General features: G+C 40.4%; 1 protein-coding gene across 1 annotated transcript in view; it reads right to left on the reverse strand.

The window, feature by feature from the left end:
* The window catches only part of LOC100865421 (homeobox protein araucan), a 54974-nt gene that overhangs the window by 22614 nt on the left and 13380 nt on the right, over positions 1-18980 (reverse strand). The window contains exons 2-3 of the mRNA XM_086915107.1: positions 17428-17823; positions 5137-5270 (exon numbers count right to left, since the gene is read on the reverse strand). Of these exons, the coding sequence (XP_086771233.1) occupies positions 5137-5270; positions 17428-17823 (530 nt within the window). The remainder of the gene's footprint in view (positions 1-5136; positions 5271-17427; positions 17824-18980) is intronic.

Below are 18980 nucleotides of genomic sequence, written 5' to 3' on the forward strand. Positions count from 1 at the left end.
ATTCTTAACGGTTAAACTCGACGTGTATCGTGACTAAAAATGAACTTGCAAATTTATTCTACGTCTAAAAATATTCGATTTATACGAATATCGAAATCTATTATATACATAACACAGAATTAAAATAATAATCAACATTTTAGATAAATAAAATAATGATTATTCTAATATATATATATATATATATATATATATATATATATATATATATACCATTGCTTGCTTCTTTCTCGTTAAAATTTCGCATTCACTGTTCCACGCGTTACGCGTTCGACATCCGAAACGGAAAAAAAGTGAAAAAGAAAAAAAGGTGAGACAAGTTGGTTCGAAAGTCCTAACCTAAAGTATCAAAAGAAGAGCTATTACGACGACAGAATTTCTCGATTCTTTTTCTCCAAATGTTGGCTGCGGTGACGGTCGAAGTTAATTGGCCCAAAGCCGATCGGCGGCTTTTCACTCGTCGAAAACGGAGAAAATCGGTCGCAATTAAACAACGTTCCCCTCGCCTCCTCCGACGGCCGTTAAACGATGAAATCGAGGCGACGCTTTCGAGAGCTAACTCAATTCCGACCCGATGCGGAGATACCGCTTTTTATTCGCCCGGTTAGATACAGACGTCTGCCTGTATGGAGACGAGAAACGTTCTCTCGCGCGCGAGAAAGAGCTTTTTTCCAACGATGGAGCCGCGACCGGTTGGGCTCGCTCGATTTTTCTTCGGCGTAGGCCGATCTCGATACCCGTTGGAGGTCGCAAAAAAGGAAAAAAAAAAAAAAAAAAAAAAACAAAAAACCTCGACTTTTACTTATACGCAACGATGTCGAGAATAAAAGTGTGGAAATCAGTCGTGAAACTTTCGTCGATGTTGCAGATGAAGCTACTATTATATCTAAATAAATCAATATATACAAATTTTACGATAGATAGAGTTATGAAAGCTTGGGATTTCGGTTTTTCCTCTGGATTTAGTTTTAGAGTTTCCCCTAGGAGGAAGATCGGCGGCGTGATTTTTTATTCAGTGAAATAGCGGGGGTGTCGCGAAGAGTTGGAGAGTTAAAATGGAAAGAACAGAAGGGCGAGGGTGTCGCGGGATCTGCGTGAAAAATGGCGCTCACGAATGGGGAAGCTTCAGAAGAGAGATACGTGTGCGACTCCTGCTCTTCGTAAAAATTGTTCGAAGGAATGGATTGAAAAGGTGTATAAGACGACGAGAGGAAGGCATTGATCACCTGGTGCCCATCTAGCCGCTCTCTTCGGGGGGGGGGGGAGAATTAACTTGCCAAGAAGGAATTGCTTGCCGAGCACGGTGAGAACGGTTTTCATTCAATGAAAATAGATAAATTCCAACCGCTATTCACTTTTCATACTCTTATTAAAACCGTTTAGAAAACGGTTAATTATTTATTTCCACAATTTCCACATTACTTTTCTCACATTAATTTTCTAATCTATCTTCATTCGACGATAAAAATGACATACAGGAATAAAAATCATTCGTGTAAAGTATAAAATGTTTCCTTTTAATTAATTTTATAAGAATCTCAGATTTCTTTATTAATTGATCGATTAGATTAACCATTGGTAGATAGTATTGTAAAAAAAGAAAAAAAGATATTCATTTTGAACTCTGTTGTATAATTTTTATACAATATTAGATAGATATAGATTTTTGCAATAATTATTATTTTTTTTCCCCCTTTTATAACATTATAAAAACATGATAAAAACGTATTATTATTACCAGATATTGTCAGATTGGTCAGCCATTTTGTTGATGTTGTTGATAAAGACTGGTGAAAAAAATTTCCCAACTCAACATCGATACGAAAGACGCGAGGGTGTAAATTCGAACAAAATATTCGAAGCATTTTAAAGGATATTAAAATTTCAACCGATAAAAATAAACAGAAGAAAAGAAAAAAAAAAAAGGAAAAAGAAAACGCAATCGAATTCATCGTCACGGAAGAAAGGACTCAAAAGCGCATCGAGACGATTCCCAAAGGACCTGAGAATATTTCTCATTTCCCGTAATCGGAGAACCTCGTCGTCCTCCTCTCGCTCGTCCCTCTCCCCCAACCGAAATGCAAACCGTCGTCGTCGTCGTCGAAACAATAGCGGCCCGTCACCGACGCGAGGTGACGCGAGAGCGAGAGAGCGAGGAGAAACGCGGAGGAGAGACAAATAGAGCGGACGAGGGATAAAAGGGACGAGCCGAGGAGAAACGAGAGAGGTCGTATTATTAAGCAAGTAAATTAATAGAGGCTGTGGAATGGAGAGGAGGGTTGGATATATTCCACGATAAACAATGCCTACGGCTCGTTCCGAGTTTTGCACGACGAGCCGGCCCTAGTACACGTTCGAACTCGTGGGTCCTCTCGAGAGGTGGGGGGAGAAGAGGCGGCAAGGGACACAGAGAGAGAGAGAGAATCAAAACTACTCGGTGCGTGAACGAAGGAGCGAGCGAGGAGAAGTGGAGAGGAGAGCCGTGTTTGTGTGTGGACACGAGGGTTGCTAAGCAAAGTAAGTAAAGCACCTGTGGGAGCTTGGCTCGCTTTCGAGGGTGGAAGGAGGTCGCCGCGTTAGAGGTGGAAGAAGGCGGGAGAGGAGAGAAGGGGGAGCAGAGCAACCGAGGAGAGAGAGAGAGAGAGAGTGGAAGGAGGGAGAAGGAGGAGGAGGAAGAGAGAACAGAGAGGCCTGGCGAACAGGCGAGCCAACCCCGGGAGGAAGCCAATCAATAAACTCACTCACTCGCTCTCCTACGAAGAGAGACCTACTACTGCTCTCCCTACGCTCGCAATGCGACTATATATACAGCCAACCTGGAAGCCTCCATTACGTACGCCCACTCGGCCTGCCTACAGCCATTTTGTAACCGTTCGCCGTGCACGGTTTCCTCTCGAATCTCCTCTCTGTGTCTCCTCACCCCCCTTTGCGAGAAAGAGAGAATGAAGGAGAGAGAAACGGTGGAGGAATCGGAGACGACGTTCCTGCACACACGTTCAAAGATGACGAGGAAGAGAGAGAGAGAGAGAGAGTCATGGTTCGGCGAGATCAAAGGAATTGGGAACGGGTCTCGAGGAAGATCTAGCTCGATATTGAATTCTTCTCGTCGCGATTTTTATAAATATATCCTTGAAAATTTTCTTCTTCTTCTAATTATATATATACATACATATATATATATATAGGCTTTATCGAAATTCTCTCTCGTGAAACGAAATACGAATGTACAAATATTTTATTCTTACAGGAGGAAGGAACTCTTTCAGCGAGACACAAGAGTTTTTCTATGATTCCTCTTAGGAGTTCGCGTTCGAAGTTATAACGGATGAGTAGCGCATAACGAGAGCCAGAGATAAAAGTGCGCGAGATAAAATGTGTTTTGAAATAGTGGGGAGAAAAAAAAAAAAAAAAAAAAGGGAAAGCGGAAAAGAAACGAGGATTTAGATTTACGAGGCAGGAGAGGAGAATAATCGAGCGCCCCGTGGGGAACCAAGTGTTTCCAATTACGCCTAGCGTCGAAATCTATGTCAATGTCTCATTTTGTCAACGGCACGCGACACATGGTTTTCGAAAATAACCCTCCGCGTTCCCACGAAAACTCTGTCCAGAAGATTCCAAGACTCTGCGCGCCATCTATCGGGCCACGTTATTGCATGCAGGTTGCTTCCTCTGCGTTTCCCCCTTTTTTTCGCGTAAAATATTCTCACGAATATCATTAAACCGTAAATATTTAAAAATATATATATATATAAAAATATTTGATCAAATTCCAATAAACGTATAAAAATAGAAAAATTATTATACCTGAGATTAATTCTACGATAAATACAGTGGCAAAGAATAAACACAAATTTCGAATTATAAAAGAAAGCCTCTTCTTTTTCCCCTTCTTCCCTCCTTCCCGCGTTTCGAATGAACGCGCCCCGTCGGCCGAATCGAACAAAGCAACTTTCTCCCCTATAATTTTAATTCCATCCTCGATAAATAATCGTTCCACCGTTCCGACAGATTTTGATATATCGCCGTTGTATCGCGATACAACGGATCCGCGGGCGAAATAAATATCCGTCGTAAATTCGGCCGTCACTTTTTCGCCCGTGGCCGGCCATTATTAATCAAAACACGGATCCGTAACGAAAATATGGAATCCGTTGAAAATACACGCGTGGAAATCACTTAACTCGGCCGATACGCAATGTTTGCGGCGAATTCGTGTCGTCCTCTCTCGAAGCGGCGACTCACTCTCGGCCTCTTTCCACTCGCCATCGATATTCCGCAGTCTCCCTACAAGATGAAGTACAAGGGTCCTCGTGTTGACAGCACCCTCGTAACTCTTATCCACGAGCGGCAAGAACGAGCATCCGGTTTGCTCGTCACCCTTCTTCTTACGGATTAATTGTCGGCCACCTTCGGTGGACGTGCGTTGTTTTGTAAATATACTCTACTTCTTCTCGAGGTTTTTCACGAGGGGAACGAATAAGATTGAAATGGGGGTAAAGAACGATTCGTAGGATTGGTTTGGAGACGATATGAATTTGTCAATTTGTTTCTCTTGTAAAAGAAATCTTAATCAACGTCACAACGCAATTGCTGCGCAGATGCATTTATATCTAATCGAGTTATACACATATTGTACACATATAGTTTAACCTCATGATTAATTTTTATATTAAAAATCAAGCAATCTAACATAGATATGAAAAATAATAAAAAAAAAATCTCGTTAAATTATCTTGCACGCGTTAGTTAGTTAGTGTTAAACTTACCGAAAATTTAAATTAAAATTTATAATTCACGTCAAACACTAATTTTTATTAGATACAGAATCTAAATGAAACTAAAAAGATCGTTTGGAATAAACGTCAACGGACCGCTTAAAGCTATGTATACCAGTTACATCGAGGGAAAGATATTACGGATTCGCGATAACGATAACCATTTCTGCCGGGATATGTGTAACGAGTACGAGAGATCGTGACTCTTGTTTTAATGGCGGCACCGTGAGCGGCTCTCGAAAGCTGCGCGAGAAAGGGCGAGAGCGAAAGCGAGAGAGAGCGAGAGCGAGAGAGTGTGGAACGCGACTGGTGGTTTAATCTAATGGAGCCGAGAGACCATGAAACCTGGTGATAAACTTACCCGTAGGCGGCCAGGGTTGGATCGTAGGGGTAGTAACCCGTGGCGGCAGGTTGAAGGGCGGCCGTGCCCCATGCTGCACCCATATCCGCCGTCATCCCCATTCCCGTCGTGTCCTTCAATCCGTACGGATTTCCCTGCAATCGAATAGCATAATTAATTACTCTGGGGGTTGCAAGTGTTTAAACAACGTTCGTTTAAAGATTGGAAATTTTAAATATCTTTATTTAAGTTAGATTAACTGTCTAAGAGAATCAAGAAAGACCGAAATATTATAAATTTTCAATTTGCACGAATTTTAATTTTAGTTAAGAAAATTAAAAGAAAATTTTAATAGAGAAGTATATGTGTGATACAATGAAATTCTAAAGATTGTTATTAAACGAGAATTATTTATATAAGAGTAGGCGAAGACAAGCGACGCGATCCATCTTCCACCCTTTTATCTATCCGTATATTAAGGTCAGTTACGAGTTAAGACCGCAATGTAACATCTAGCATTATTGTAAACACTGGATACTATATGACAGCGCTACATCGACTTTTAAAACGATGATCGATTAAGTACAAGCGACGATGGTTACCAAGAATGAATACATTGTCTCAGAGTACCTGCACTTTCCCTTGAGCTGAAATAAATACTACCACACGGTATAAAACTCGACAACGTGTACCATTTATCCGTACGATTACACGCGACGTACGAGGTATCTCGTATGCGAATGTTAACAAGAACGACACAAACACGTGAATCGCGGCCGTGAAGAATGATACCGATGGTGTTATTTTTGCCATTGCTTCGTGACTAATTTCGTCTCGAAAACTCGAATATACGTATCCCTCGAACGGTCTACACTCGCGTGACACGATTTATGGCCCATTCGAAATAAAATCGATCGATCCATCATCTTAATCGGCGATTTCGCGGCAAATTCGTTGCGACGAATCAGTCAAGCCATCGACAAGTGACTGACCATCCGTTAATCGAAATACACTGGCCACAAAAGATCCCACAACGTTGGTTCGACGAATATTTATTCGTCGTATAGACTTGGCAGTTATCCCCACCACCGAAAATAAATTCTCGTCGGATCCAATAAGAAGCCAGAAATTTCACATAAATTTCTTCAAACGTTTGAACTCTCTATCCCACTTCGTCTTTCGCTATTTTAAAATAAGCTGTCACTCTCTACGATCGAGTCATGGTCCACGAAGAAAAAGTGAGGATCGAATTTCGCTTCTCTGCAGTTATATGGATGGGCTCGTGGCCAATCCCTAGCAGTAGGCTTATCGCTTCAACGCTTTTTTCCCTTCAGAATTTTATGTTTCTTTGGAAGAAAATAACGAAATTGAGAGACGAAGAAGCGAAATAAACTTTGCAAGTTGGAAATTCGTTTTCCTAGCATAAATGCTATTGAATTTTAACACTTCTTCGCTTAGTAATTCTTTCGAAATTAGAGAAGAACACAAAGAGGGACGAGGCGTGCCGCTACAAAGCACGTCATAAAGAAGCCTCTCGCGTTGGAAACGGAGGTAAAGGTTCACAAAAGGATCTGAAAAAAAAAAAAAAAAAAAAAAAAAAAGAATAGAAAGCGACGTTTCAGCGAGAAGAAGCACGAAAGGGACGGTGGCGGCGCGTTCGGTGGCTAATGGTAGCACAATGGGATATTATTAGAGCGAAGGTTTAAAGGCATTTGGCGCCAGGAAATTCCGCGTTACACAGAGATCGGTGTCGACTCATTCGACCAGCTTCCATCGACTCTTATTTCCTCTTCTCGATCCGTACCTACTTTTGTGCTTCTTTTTTTTTTCTTCTTAATATACAAGAAAGAGACAGAGGAGAGGAAAGAAGAAAAAAATACGCAATATTTGTCCCCCTGTTGCTAGCCCTCGATACAATATCCTTTCTACGGAGATGATTTTAATGGTGAACCGCGGGTGGTCCAACGTCGACGCCTCGAACTATTGTTACCGAGCATAGAACGGTCACAAACCGATTATACGAACGACCGTACATTAGGCAGCAATAAGTATACGCCAGTCGAATTTTCTAAATCCCATTAAGACTCTCGTTTTGATATTTAGTTTTCAACAAAGAAATTCTAATATGATTTTTTTTTTCTTATATGATAAACATATAACTGTTTATTTTTAAATCGAATTAAAAAAATTTACAGCTTCGATACTTACTAAAAATTGATGAACGTATGAATGTTACAATTCGATTAGTGGAAATTATATACCTATTTGGGATTCTACAAATTTTCTATACTTTAATCTAATTTCGATATTCATTTTTCAAATCAGATTTAGAGAACGCTATTGAAAGTTAATATAGATTTTAAAGATGGACGAATCCGTGGATATTTCTTATTCAATTATTTGACTGATAGAAATTGATATTCTATTCGTAAAAACTATATAGAGACGGTATCTTCCCGGTTTCGTTCAGCGTGCGTCACGACATATTGTGTGGAAAATGATATCGCGACCGAATATCGAAGATTCACGCTCGCAGATATGTATATATCGATAGATCGAGTTTTACAACTGGCGTGCAGTTTGAATGTACGTGACGAGAACTTATTAAATAGTGAATGAGACACGTATCAATTCGATTAATGTTAGATTTCAGACTAAATAAACGGGGATGGTATTTATTTTTTTTATTGTCCATAGTTTTAACTGATATCGCGATCGTGTTGCGTTCGAATAAAGGGTGAGAATGATTCACGGGAAAAAATTATCGGGATACGACTTTTTACATGCATGCTTGTATACTATTGAAGGAGCAGTCTCAAAAATTTAATATTCGATGTCATGCGATTATTTGATTATTTCTCTTTGTGATAAAGCAAATAAATACAAATATAAAAGTTGATTGTCAAAAACGATTCGTATCATTGCAAAAGAATAAAAGTTGTCAAATTTATCGCTAAAAAATAAATACACAATAAATTTTGAATTTGAATTCGTAGAGAGAAAATGTGAAATTATAAGAAAAAATAAAGAAACAAATAATGTAAATTTACATCAACGGTAAGGAGAAAGAGCATGTATTTTTACTTTATTTTTATTTGTACCAAAGAAAATACCAAAAAATATCTAAAAATAAAATTCTATGTTAGAAGTAAACTGTAGAGAAATCTTCTCTTCTTTACAAAGTGAAACGATATATGAAAAAAAAAAGCAGCACTTTATATATGGAGAATATTTTAATGAAAATAGAAAAATTTTAAGGAAAAAAAATATCAAGATATTTTCACTAGACTTTTGTATAAAATCTTTTTATATGAAAAAAAAAAAAAAAAAATCCAACTCAATCTCCATTATTTAAGAAATAATTTTTTTAAACGAGACAAAGTATAACAAAGATAAATTCTATTAAAAAACTACCATTCAAAACTTAATTCAAATGCTTTTTCCTTTTCCTTTCAAGTTACACATAGACTCACGAAAAACGTATATACGCACAATTATTAACACGTGCAAATTCACCTCGAAAATTCATCTGACGAGAGAGCATAATGCCAAATTGGTCGTTTCGCGGAGTTCGAAGTCTGGGTCAGCGACGACAAAAGACAACCGGCGGAAAAGTTGGTTGAATGCAAAGAGGGGACGACGACGTGACACGAGGCCCACAAAGTTAAAAAGTTCGAGGTTCGTCTAGCAGTTGTCTGACGATAATTTAATTAACAGTCTGAGGGGTATGGCGCGCCGAAGGGGAAAGGAGGGTATTTAGTATCGATGTGAAACGATGATGAAGCCGTAGAGACGCGCGGGACAACAGTTTTCAGAAGCTTCCATCGTCCGCGAGTAAATGCTCATTTCGCGAGATTAAAGATCCTATATACTATTTATTTTAAGCTCTTTTACTTCTTGCTCACTGGAGAAGACAAGAATTAAACAATTTTAAAAATTTCTCTATCTTATATTAATATGGGTAATGTATTTATAACGTTAACTTAATATTTATTGAGCATTCTTTAAAAATTTGTACGATCATGAATTTCAAGAATACCGCAGTTTTATTTACTGTATGCTCGAGTTTTTATCGTGAGACACTCCCCTTGAACTCAGTGAAGCGAGTAATTTCACGCTGAAACAGTACGTCATAAATTTCCTAAAGTACTTGGGCTTTCAATCCCTCTTCGTCTTTTCGCTACCTGTCATTCTCTATGCTCGCCAATAAAGATAAATTAAAGATCAAATTTCACTCCGTTACGAGTTTCTAACGAACGAATACTCTCCCTCTTATCTAAAAAGATCTGAAAATATAATTTTGCCGAGAAAAATAAATTAGACTTAATTCTTAAAAATATCCTTAAAAAAACACACAGAGTTTTTCAATTTTCAACTTAAAAATTTAAAATATTTCGATACGTTTCAAGAAATAAAAGAATGACACAAAAAGAGGACATTTTAAAGTAAGGAGGGCAGTATGTACAGTATGTACTTTCTATTCGGGACACAGCGGGCAACGGTGGTCCCACTTTTTTTTTATTTATTCCCCTGGAGAGCTTTCGTTGAACGAGGACCACCATGCTCGCCTTAAAAAGGCAGCTTTTTATTAGTTCCTTTATCGCTCTCCGCTCTCGCGCCACCCACTTCATTCAATGCTAATCCGATTCTTATATTATATTATAATGCTCGTCGTCGAAACGACGTCGTCGTGCCGCTTGGAATCGTTGGAAGCGCGTGCCTCCTGGCTTAACGATCGTTCTCTTTCCATCGAAATAGACGAAGATCGGTGAGTGAAAGAAGGAAGGAACAGGAATAACGGTGAACGGTGGGGGGGAAGAAACAGGTTGAAAGGAGGAAATTTCGCGCCACCATCGGATTGCGTCGACGTTGCAGTTTGCCGATGACCTTATTTGAGTCCCCTCATTATGTAAGAATTTCATGTCTCGGGCTTGTATGTATCGCGCATCGCTTAGATAATCGTTGAGCGGATTTCAACTCGACATTTGAACTGAAACTGAAGGCCTTTATTTGACTTCCTCCTTCTCGAGGGCTTGAGGGCTTCTTTTCTGTGATCGCGACGATCATCGTGGAAATTTGCAAAGAGAGAGAAAAAAAAAAAAAAGAAAAAGAAAAAGAAAAAAGAAAGACCGTGGAGAGAAACCATATTCGAAGAGAGAAATAATTTGTTCTTGATCCGGTTAAGTACAAAAATAAAGCGCGAGAAGCAGGGGATTAAAGCACGACGAAAGCGCCAGGAAAGGATGGAATGATGAAAACACCTGTGAATGTGAAATTTGTTCCCGAGAGACAAAAGTTGTTTCTTTATCGGGACGTTTTATTTCATTTTGTAGCCAATATACAATATATCTGAGCAACGCGATAAGATTACGTTATATTCGATATACGTTACTAATAACTTCACCCTCTCAGATAAGATTAGTTTATGCGGCGAGCAACAACTATTTCCACACGATAACGCAACTTTATTACCGATTCCGGTATTGGCGGGGCCGTATTTTCACGCCATCACCGCTTCGCCCGCTTTATCACACACTGTACGAGGTGTAAAAAAAAAAAATGTTTCGCGAGTTTATGGACGTCCTCTTAATATGGACTTGCAAATCGATGCTAACTTACCTCGCGCGATATACAAGATATGGCTAAAGGCTCGCGCGTTTGTGGAGCGGCAAAGAATTAAATGTCAGATAGGAACGCGATAAAAATTTCCTAAATGTTAAGCACACGTATTTTACCTGAGATTCGTCATTAACGATGATTACACGAGATTACACCGGCCAATTTATTTGATTAAAAAGCTCGTGTTTATACGATGATCGAATCGCGAGCAATCAAAAAAAGAAAAACGGGTAGAATAAAAATTCTAAATGTATCATTATAGACGTGTTATTTTTAAATGTACGATTATTAACTATGAGATTATACTAAAGGTTGCAGCACTTCACAACGAATTCACCCTATAAACGTTAAGGTTAAACGAGGTTAAACGGGAGCCGAGGGGGCTCGTGAAAATTCTCAAAATTCCTCCGGATGATCTTCCGCTTATGACATTCCAGCAGTTGGTTGTCGCACACGACCGCGGGAGGCTGAAACGGTCTCGTCGCGTGCACGAAATTGCACGACGCCGCTGAAATTCCACGAAGGGCTGACCAAGCAGGGCGGGCAAAGGCCGCGGGCCAGCTGCAATTTATTGCGATAAAGGTGCAAAGCTATGACGTTTGACGCATCGTCTCACGACAAATGGCATTCCTCGAGCGTCGATCGGTCAAGCCCGACTAATAACGCCAACTACCGGACAGGGGGACGACGGCCACGGTAGAGAATTTTTCGCGTGTCCTCCGACATAAGAGAGACGACGATTGTGGTGTGGTCTCTCTCGGTTTCTTCGGGGATATCGGAGAGATCGGTGTCCGGATAAAGTCAAATTTTATTATCGTATCGTTCGCTCGATATTACATTCACATGTCGTACATTTCGTCTTTTTACATGAACTTAAGAATTTCTTAAGTTAGATAGAAGTTCATTCTGAAAAACTCGTCGACACAAATAAATTTTCAAGTCTGTCTCTATATATAAGTTTAAGTGCTATAAAATTAAGTGCTAAACAGTGTTTTTACTAGATTGATAACAGATCCCAGTGTTGGCTACATGGAAACTTTTCCATTCAAGTATCGAATACGTTTGAAAACTGGTTAAGTGTATCGAGTAACCCGCATCTACTAATCAAAAGCATCGATATCACCTGGCAATCAAACTGGAAATATAATATTAGCGCAAGATCGGTAAGAAACGTGTTTCAATTCGTCATTAAACGTCACCGTATGAATTACCACCAGTCGATGCCACTATTCATCATTACCGCTACCCGATACCTCATAACCTCGCCCTCCCTCGCCCCACTCCCTGCGTGCCCATAAGAAACGGAGTGGGGAGAGAGAGCCGCCTAGTGGTGGGGAGGCTAACCTTGAGCAACTAATTTCAACGAGCCCGCTTCTGCTACCTAATATTCTCCTCGAAGCATTGCTCTCTCTCTCTCTCTCTTTCTTTCATCCTAAATCAATTCGAACCGTTTCCAGCTCGTCTAGCTCGTGCGGCAGGGGATTGTTACACGAGAGCGGTGGCGAGCGGTTTCAGCCATAACGAATAGAAGGGAAATAAAGATCGGCGGGAGAAACAGGCGTGCGTTTACGCGGATACGCGTTTACATACATTAGCCGAGGCGAGCGTAGAGCGCGAAACACGCGTTTCACAGAGCCAAGAACCGTGTAGGCACATTGTATCGCATGCGAGCCGCGCGTAACTGCCAATTATAAGAGCGTAAACGGTCCGCGATTAAGAGCGCTACGTGTGTTACGCTTATCAATGAGCCGTAAAGTAACGCATTTCGCGATATCGCGGATCGGAATGCCGCGCGCTCTTTCGTCCAGCACAGGCCGAGAGAGCAGATTCGAGCGGATGCGACCGCTCTCCCCTCTGGGGAGAGAAGAGGCAAGCTTTCGATATTTCCATTTATTCGAACGATCGCGTGGGATCACGCGACAACGTTGGCACAGAGATAAGGAAGAGAAATATTCTTTCGAGCCGTTTGAACGCGTAAATCTCTCTATTATATGTGGCCTGCGGCGAAAGTGAAATTTCGAGCGGATAACCAGGTTGGGAGAAATTGCTGCAGCAGTTTTTTTTTTTTCTTTTTTATCTTGGGATATCTTGGATTTATCCCAATTGCGAGATACACTCTTTTTTTCTTGTTGTTAATAAAGTTTTTCATCGCGAATAATTGGAAAACAAATTTTTCTTTTTAAAAAATTGTCTTATTTTGATATGTAAGAAAATAAATTTTTCAGAAATTTATACCCGGTTTTTAATTCTGTCACTGGCCAAAATGCAAAATCTCAGAGACGATTTTTCTTCCTTTAACATCTAACAATTGAACATCCTGTATACATTGCGAAATCTCGTGTTTTCTTGCGTATCTTCAAACTGAGGCTAATACGCAATTCGATTTAATTAACAGCAAAGAGCTGAACGACACCAAACGCAACGGAACCAGTCCATATCGAGGTCCATAAGTAGATTCGTTGCAGCGCAACTACTTTTGCTTCCTGCCTCTCTTCCTTTTTCCTCCTTCCACCAATTTCCTTGTACAAATCGCGGGTAAAACGCAATTTTTCATTATCTTGCCGATAACGTGCGTTTAATCGGCAATTTGTGAATAGCATTATCAAGGAACAGTGACATAATCGGCGCGCGTTGTGTCGAGAAATATCCAGGGAGCAATTAACATCCGTTGAAACGCTGTGGTCCGTGAAACGAACTGTGAAATAGCAGAAATCACACTCCGACCGTTTAAATCCGCATTCCTCGCGTTCCGCTCCCTCCCATTGCCAATAAAACGTCGATCTAAATTAATTTGTCGACACTCTGTCACTCTGACCGTAAATAATTACGAGAGAGAGAGAGAGAGAGAGAGAGAGAGAGAGAGAGAGAGAGGAAAGAAATTGTATTAACGCATATAATCGTCTACGATTCTACAAAATTTTATTGCGAAGAAAACTAGGAATTGTCTTATTATTATTTTAAATAATAATATGTTTGAGAAAAATCAATTTTAATCAATTTAATCGTAATTAATGTGATGAATTTTCATTAAATAATAAGTATAAAATTTTACCTATAATTCCTCACCGTCCGAGAAAATACACAAACAGTTTACCTACACCCATAAATGCTTTTTATCTTATATAACGGACAAATAACAATTGACCTTAGATTTCACTTACTACCCGCGTGATACCTTACAATCAACCAAACCAAATATGAAATCACGGTAAAAACGCAACCCTCTTTGAAGAAATCTAACAATCATTTTTACTTTTCAACTAGATGAGATAAGCTCGAAAGCGATACTATCTTCCGTTATCAGTTCTGACTTGGACTGATTGCGCGGCAAAGATGAAAAGACCGCGCGGTTACCATTTGCGGTTGTGCAGATAAGAGCATCGAAAGAACGAAACCGTGTAACGACACGCGCGCTATTATCGGCCGCTAGATGGAGTCACGACGATAATTCTCCGGCTGGACGATCGGTGTCGCTCATAATCGATACACGATCGTATAATATAAAGTACGAAACGAAAATTTGAACGTCGCGGCGGCAGCAACGGATCGTGGTGTACGTGTATGGGGGGATAGAAATTGTTCGTTATCTGCGATTCCATCCGATTCGTCCCATTTGTCGAGGTATAAAACGGCCGTGTAATTTCGACCAATGAAAGCTGGCCCGGTTATCGGAGGACACGCGTCGCTGATTGGCTGAACGCGATTCGGTCTCGCGCTTGGGGTGGAAATTCGTTATAAACTCGAACGCCATATCGGCACATTTTTACACTGTAGTTTTTTCTCGCTGGGGACACTTGAAATTCTAGCTTATATAACGACCATTGTAGAGAATGACAGCTAGAACGAAAGACGAAGAGAAACTGGGCTTAAGTGTTTAAAAAAAATTTTACGATGTATTGTTTCGATGTGAAATTACTCGCTTCACTTCGCAGAAGAAGAAAGGGAAAAAAATTCAAATGTATAACGTACAAATATTTTATATATATAACGTATTCTTTACTTCCACCAATTTTTAAAATTGTCGAACGAAATTCAATATCGATTCTGATCGATTACATCGATACTTGGTTGAACACCTTGCTATCTATCCATCTCTATCTACCTTGTCCTATCTACGTCTCGGTTGTATTCCGTTAATTATATCGAGGAGAGGCTGTTGAGATAAGAAACGGGCATTTTTGTCACGGAAACAGTTATTTCCGAATCGTGGAATCTCGCTTCCGTATCGAGATCGAGATAGTCGAATTTATTTTAATTTCAATTTTTCCACTGCATACGAAGATTTTTGTACGTCTCGAGTGATACGAATGACGAGTCATTCCAAATACGGTTCCATAAAAGGTTAAGTCGATTGGAGAGGGAGGAAAAATTAATATAATTAATTGGCCACAACTCTTCGTCTTGAAGAATCTTCACGTGTGTATATATATATACACCACGTAAATAATATTAATAAATCAGTCATTATTATTCTCGAAAATAAATATTTTGATGCAACAATTACGTTGTATCGTAAAAGAAAAGCAAACGTGCCATACCATTATGCTCGATGCATACCACGGGAAACGCGTGTTTCGTACGATAAAAAAAATTTCTCTACACGATATCCTAACCGTTTGATACGGGTTTACCTCGGTTTGACCTTTCACTCTCTTGTAGGATTAATGCATCTTATCGTTCGAAACGAGGTCTCCATGAGTTAAAAAAGAGTTAAGAATAAATGCAGAATTTAATTATCAGCTCTCTCTCTTTCTCTCTCTCTCTGTGTTCCTTTTCCAGTTGAAACTCGCGCCCAGTCGAAGTCGTTTCAAATGGACTCGCAACATCTGGTGTGACGAGCGTGTTTTCCACAGCAATCTTTTTATCGTTCCTACCTCCCTGTGGTGAGTATCCACGCTCGAGTGCAGATATAAATTGGCCGAAACGCTGATACAATCGATTGCCTATTTCTACACGTTTATGTCAATCGCGCGTATTATCAGTCCTATCGTCGATATAATCGTGATTACGCGCAAACAGTTTTTTCTCAACACGCGTGATCCCGTTACAATTCCCGCCTGATTTTTTTCCTCGTGTTCATCAAAAACACTTCATCCGTCCACGTAATATCGTCCGATAATCGTCGATTCGAAAATTGCACGTATATTATGAAATCGAAATTTTCATTAAACTATCACGTTTTCGGTTAAAACAACAACGAGAAACTGTTTAAACGTATATGAAGCTAAACTACATTAACTACGAGTCCGATATCTGCAAAAAAGACGAAGCTTGGATGAACTCGACACCCATGCGTTCGAAGAAATTTACGATGCATTGTTCTTCCAATTACGAAATTACTCGCTTCACTGGATCCAAACACCCGTATACGGCAAGAAATGCTTCGAAAAATGTTAACGGTTAAAATACTAATTATCGAGCGGTTAATCGAGAAGCGACATCATAACCTGTACACACTTTACGAACCCTCCGCGCATTCCGTAGGCTAAACACATGTACAAAGTCTCACCATGTCAATCCTTCTCACCCTGAACAAGTTTTACAACGAACTTGAACGTTTCTCGTCTCCGCCTACCCATTCCTCTCGCACGCGATACCGATTCGATGTAATTTCAATGTCCGCGTTGACTTAATTACCCGACACTTTCGTCCACAGGCACGCGAGCGCCATCTCTTTCTCCGCATAGTGGAGTCACGTGACCGTGTTCGTTCGGAAACTTATTCTTAGCCGGTGTTTTTTCCACGCGATGAAAAGGAGAGAGGAGAGCTCGGTGCGTGTCTGCGACGAGAAACGCGTGTTTCACAAGATTCCCGGGCGAAACGTGAGCGAGATCCTCGCTCCAACGAAATATATAACCGCGAATCCATCACGGAGCCCTCGTTAGGAGGTAGCGAGACGCGTCTTCCGCGAACCGAAACTTAAACGAGATTATCGCTCCGCTCTCGACAGCCGTGCGTGAATAATTCGACGCAGCCGGCGACGGAGCGTGGCTGGGAAGCGCGACTTCGAGAGCAGACACGTATGGATTTCTCGTGGCTTCTATTACCGTGGATTCCAAGCTAATTCGTGGCAGGGCCGAGCGCTAATCCGTCTCGAGTTCGGGCAACGGGAGTAATAATCGTCCGGCACGCCTAGCACGACGCCTCGATCAATCTAAGCCCGCGATAGCCGCGTATATCTCATCCGTGAAACGTTACAAAGCGTATTGCAAATGCGGGCGGATACATCTGCTTTTCTATTTTCGAAACCGAGCTAATAAACCGTTTAATGATCGCGTTTATAAATACATAACACAGTGTGGTCGTAAGTCTTCCGATTAACCGTGGAACGTGCTGTTTCGACTAATTTATTCCGTTTTCCATGCTTCTCGATATCTCGATCGCCTATCTCGGCAAGTAATTTCGAAGCCAACCTTCTTCGAAACCTTCCATCCATCCAACATATTCGAATCCCATCCACACAACACTCGTCAAAACATTCCCACAAACGATATAATAATTTATTTAAATAATATACCATGAATAATTCATCGTTTGTTGTGTAAACGCCGTTAATTGCCTTCCAACAATTAACCCGGCGACCTTCTCGCATGGAAACAGAAGGAAACAAGGAAGGAAGGAAGGAAGGAAGGAAGGAGAAAGAAGAGAAAAACTAAAAAAATCAGTGATAAATATTTAAGGAGAGCTACTCACCAAAGGAGGGTAGAACGCGGAGCTGTCCATTCCAATGCTAGGATAGGGTCCTTGGTCGGTGGTGGAGGGTGTCGGCGTGGGATACGACGAGTAGGAGGTCGCGGTCGGTGCTAGCCTTGGATACGCTCCCAAAGCTAGCCTTGCCGCGCTGTCGTACTGACAACTGCACACAGATTGGCCGGTGACTGGGTCGGTCATCATGGGCCTGCCGTTCTCGCAGCAACCGGGTCCCGTGGCACCCGCCACAGGGGTGCTCGCCCCACCGGAGGCGGCTGCCGCCGCGGCGCCGGTCGTCGTCGCCGTCGACGACGGTGAGAGGGCGCCAGGACTCAGGGCGCCCCCCGACGACATCGCCGGCGACGTCGCCGTCGTTGGTTGTCCGCCGCTCACCAACAGCTGAAAAATTTTCATTTTTTTTTTTTTTTTTTTTTTTTAAATTTAAGTTATCGAATATCATAAATTTTTAGAGAACGAATGAATTTTGCGATGAAAAACAATGAAAACGTGTAACGTTTGTTAAACTTTGTATGATGTATATGTTATATAGAAGTTTTCTCTTTTTTTTTTTTTTTTCAGAAAATTTTTTTACAATTTTCGTACAAAGGAGAAAAGATCGACGTGTATAAATATTGTAAAACAACACATCATCGATTGTTCAATAATGACTCGACTTAACGATGCTTTTGACGAAAGCATGGATAAGGAGATTCTTGTCAATGAAATTTCAAGTGATTCAAACACGTAATAATAATAATAATAATAAGAAGAAGAAGAAGAAGAAAAAGAAGATAATCAGCGAGATAAGAAATTTAATTGAATTAACATTAAAAAAAATGAATTTCGAAACATTATCCGCCAACATCTAATGAATTATAGATAATCACGCTTCGAGTGTTGATTATACCAGATATATCAAAAAGTTATATATAAACAAATTATATGGCAATAAAACTGTTTTTTTTTTCTTTTTTCTTTTTTTTTTTTCCTTCTTTTATATTGCAAACATGATACAAAATCCTTCACGTATCCTCCAACCTTTTTTGTCCGTGACTCATGTTACCAAGAGCAAGGATGATTCATATTACCTCGTCTCGTTCTCGTTTCCGTCAACAGGTATTTAGTTAACACCGTGTATCAATGCGCGTGAAAAAAATGTCGAAAGCACGAATAAAATGCGTATATACACGGAAATAAATTATCGAGTTAAATAAAGTACGGAGTGTATCGGGTTTAAAAATAATTCTAGAGCAAAGGGTTAATGGCGGTAATGACGGTAATTTCGAAAACCAGGTGATACAAGTCCTTATCGCCGCGGATCCGATTATAAATGCGTGCTCGATAACTCGATAGCAATTCCGTGTTACTTTAATGGACGATAATCGAGGACCGAGTAGCGGTATCTGTCGTTATTAAACAACAGATGACACACGACAATTAACTTCTTAAAAAGTTACCGTCGACGCGAGGAGAAGGCGAGAAAAGGCGAAATAAAAATAAGTTATAATTCACTTGAAAAGAAAAGAAAGGAAAAGAGAAGGAAAAAAAGAAAAAAA

This window comes from Apis florea, unplaced genomic scaffold (genome assembly GCF_048593485.1).
Source record: "Apis florea isolate Af1SG1 unplaced genomic scaffold, ASM4859348v1 contig_1914_pilon, whole genome shotgun sequence".
Classification (NCBI taxonomy): Eukaryota; Metazoa; Arthropoda; class Insecta; order Hymenoptera; family Apidae; genus Apis; species Apis florea.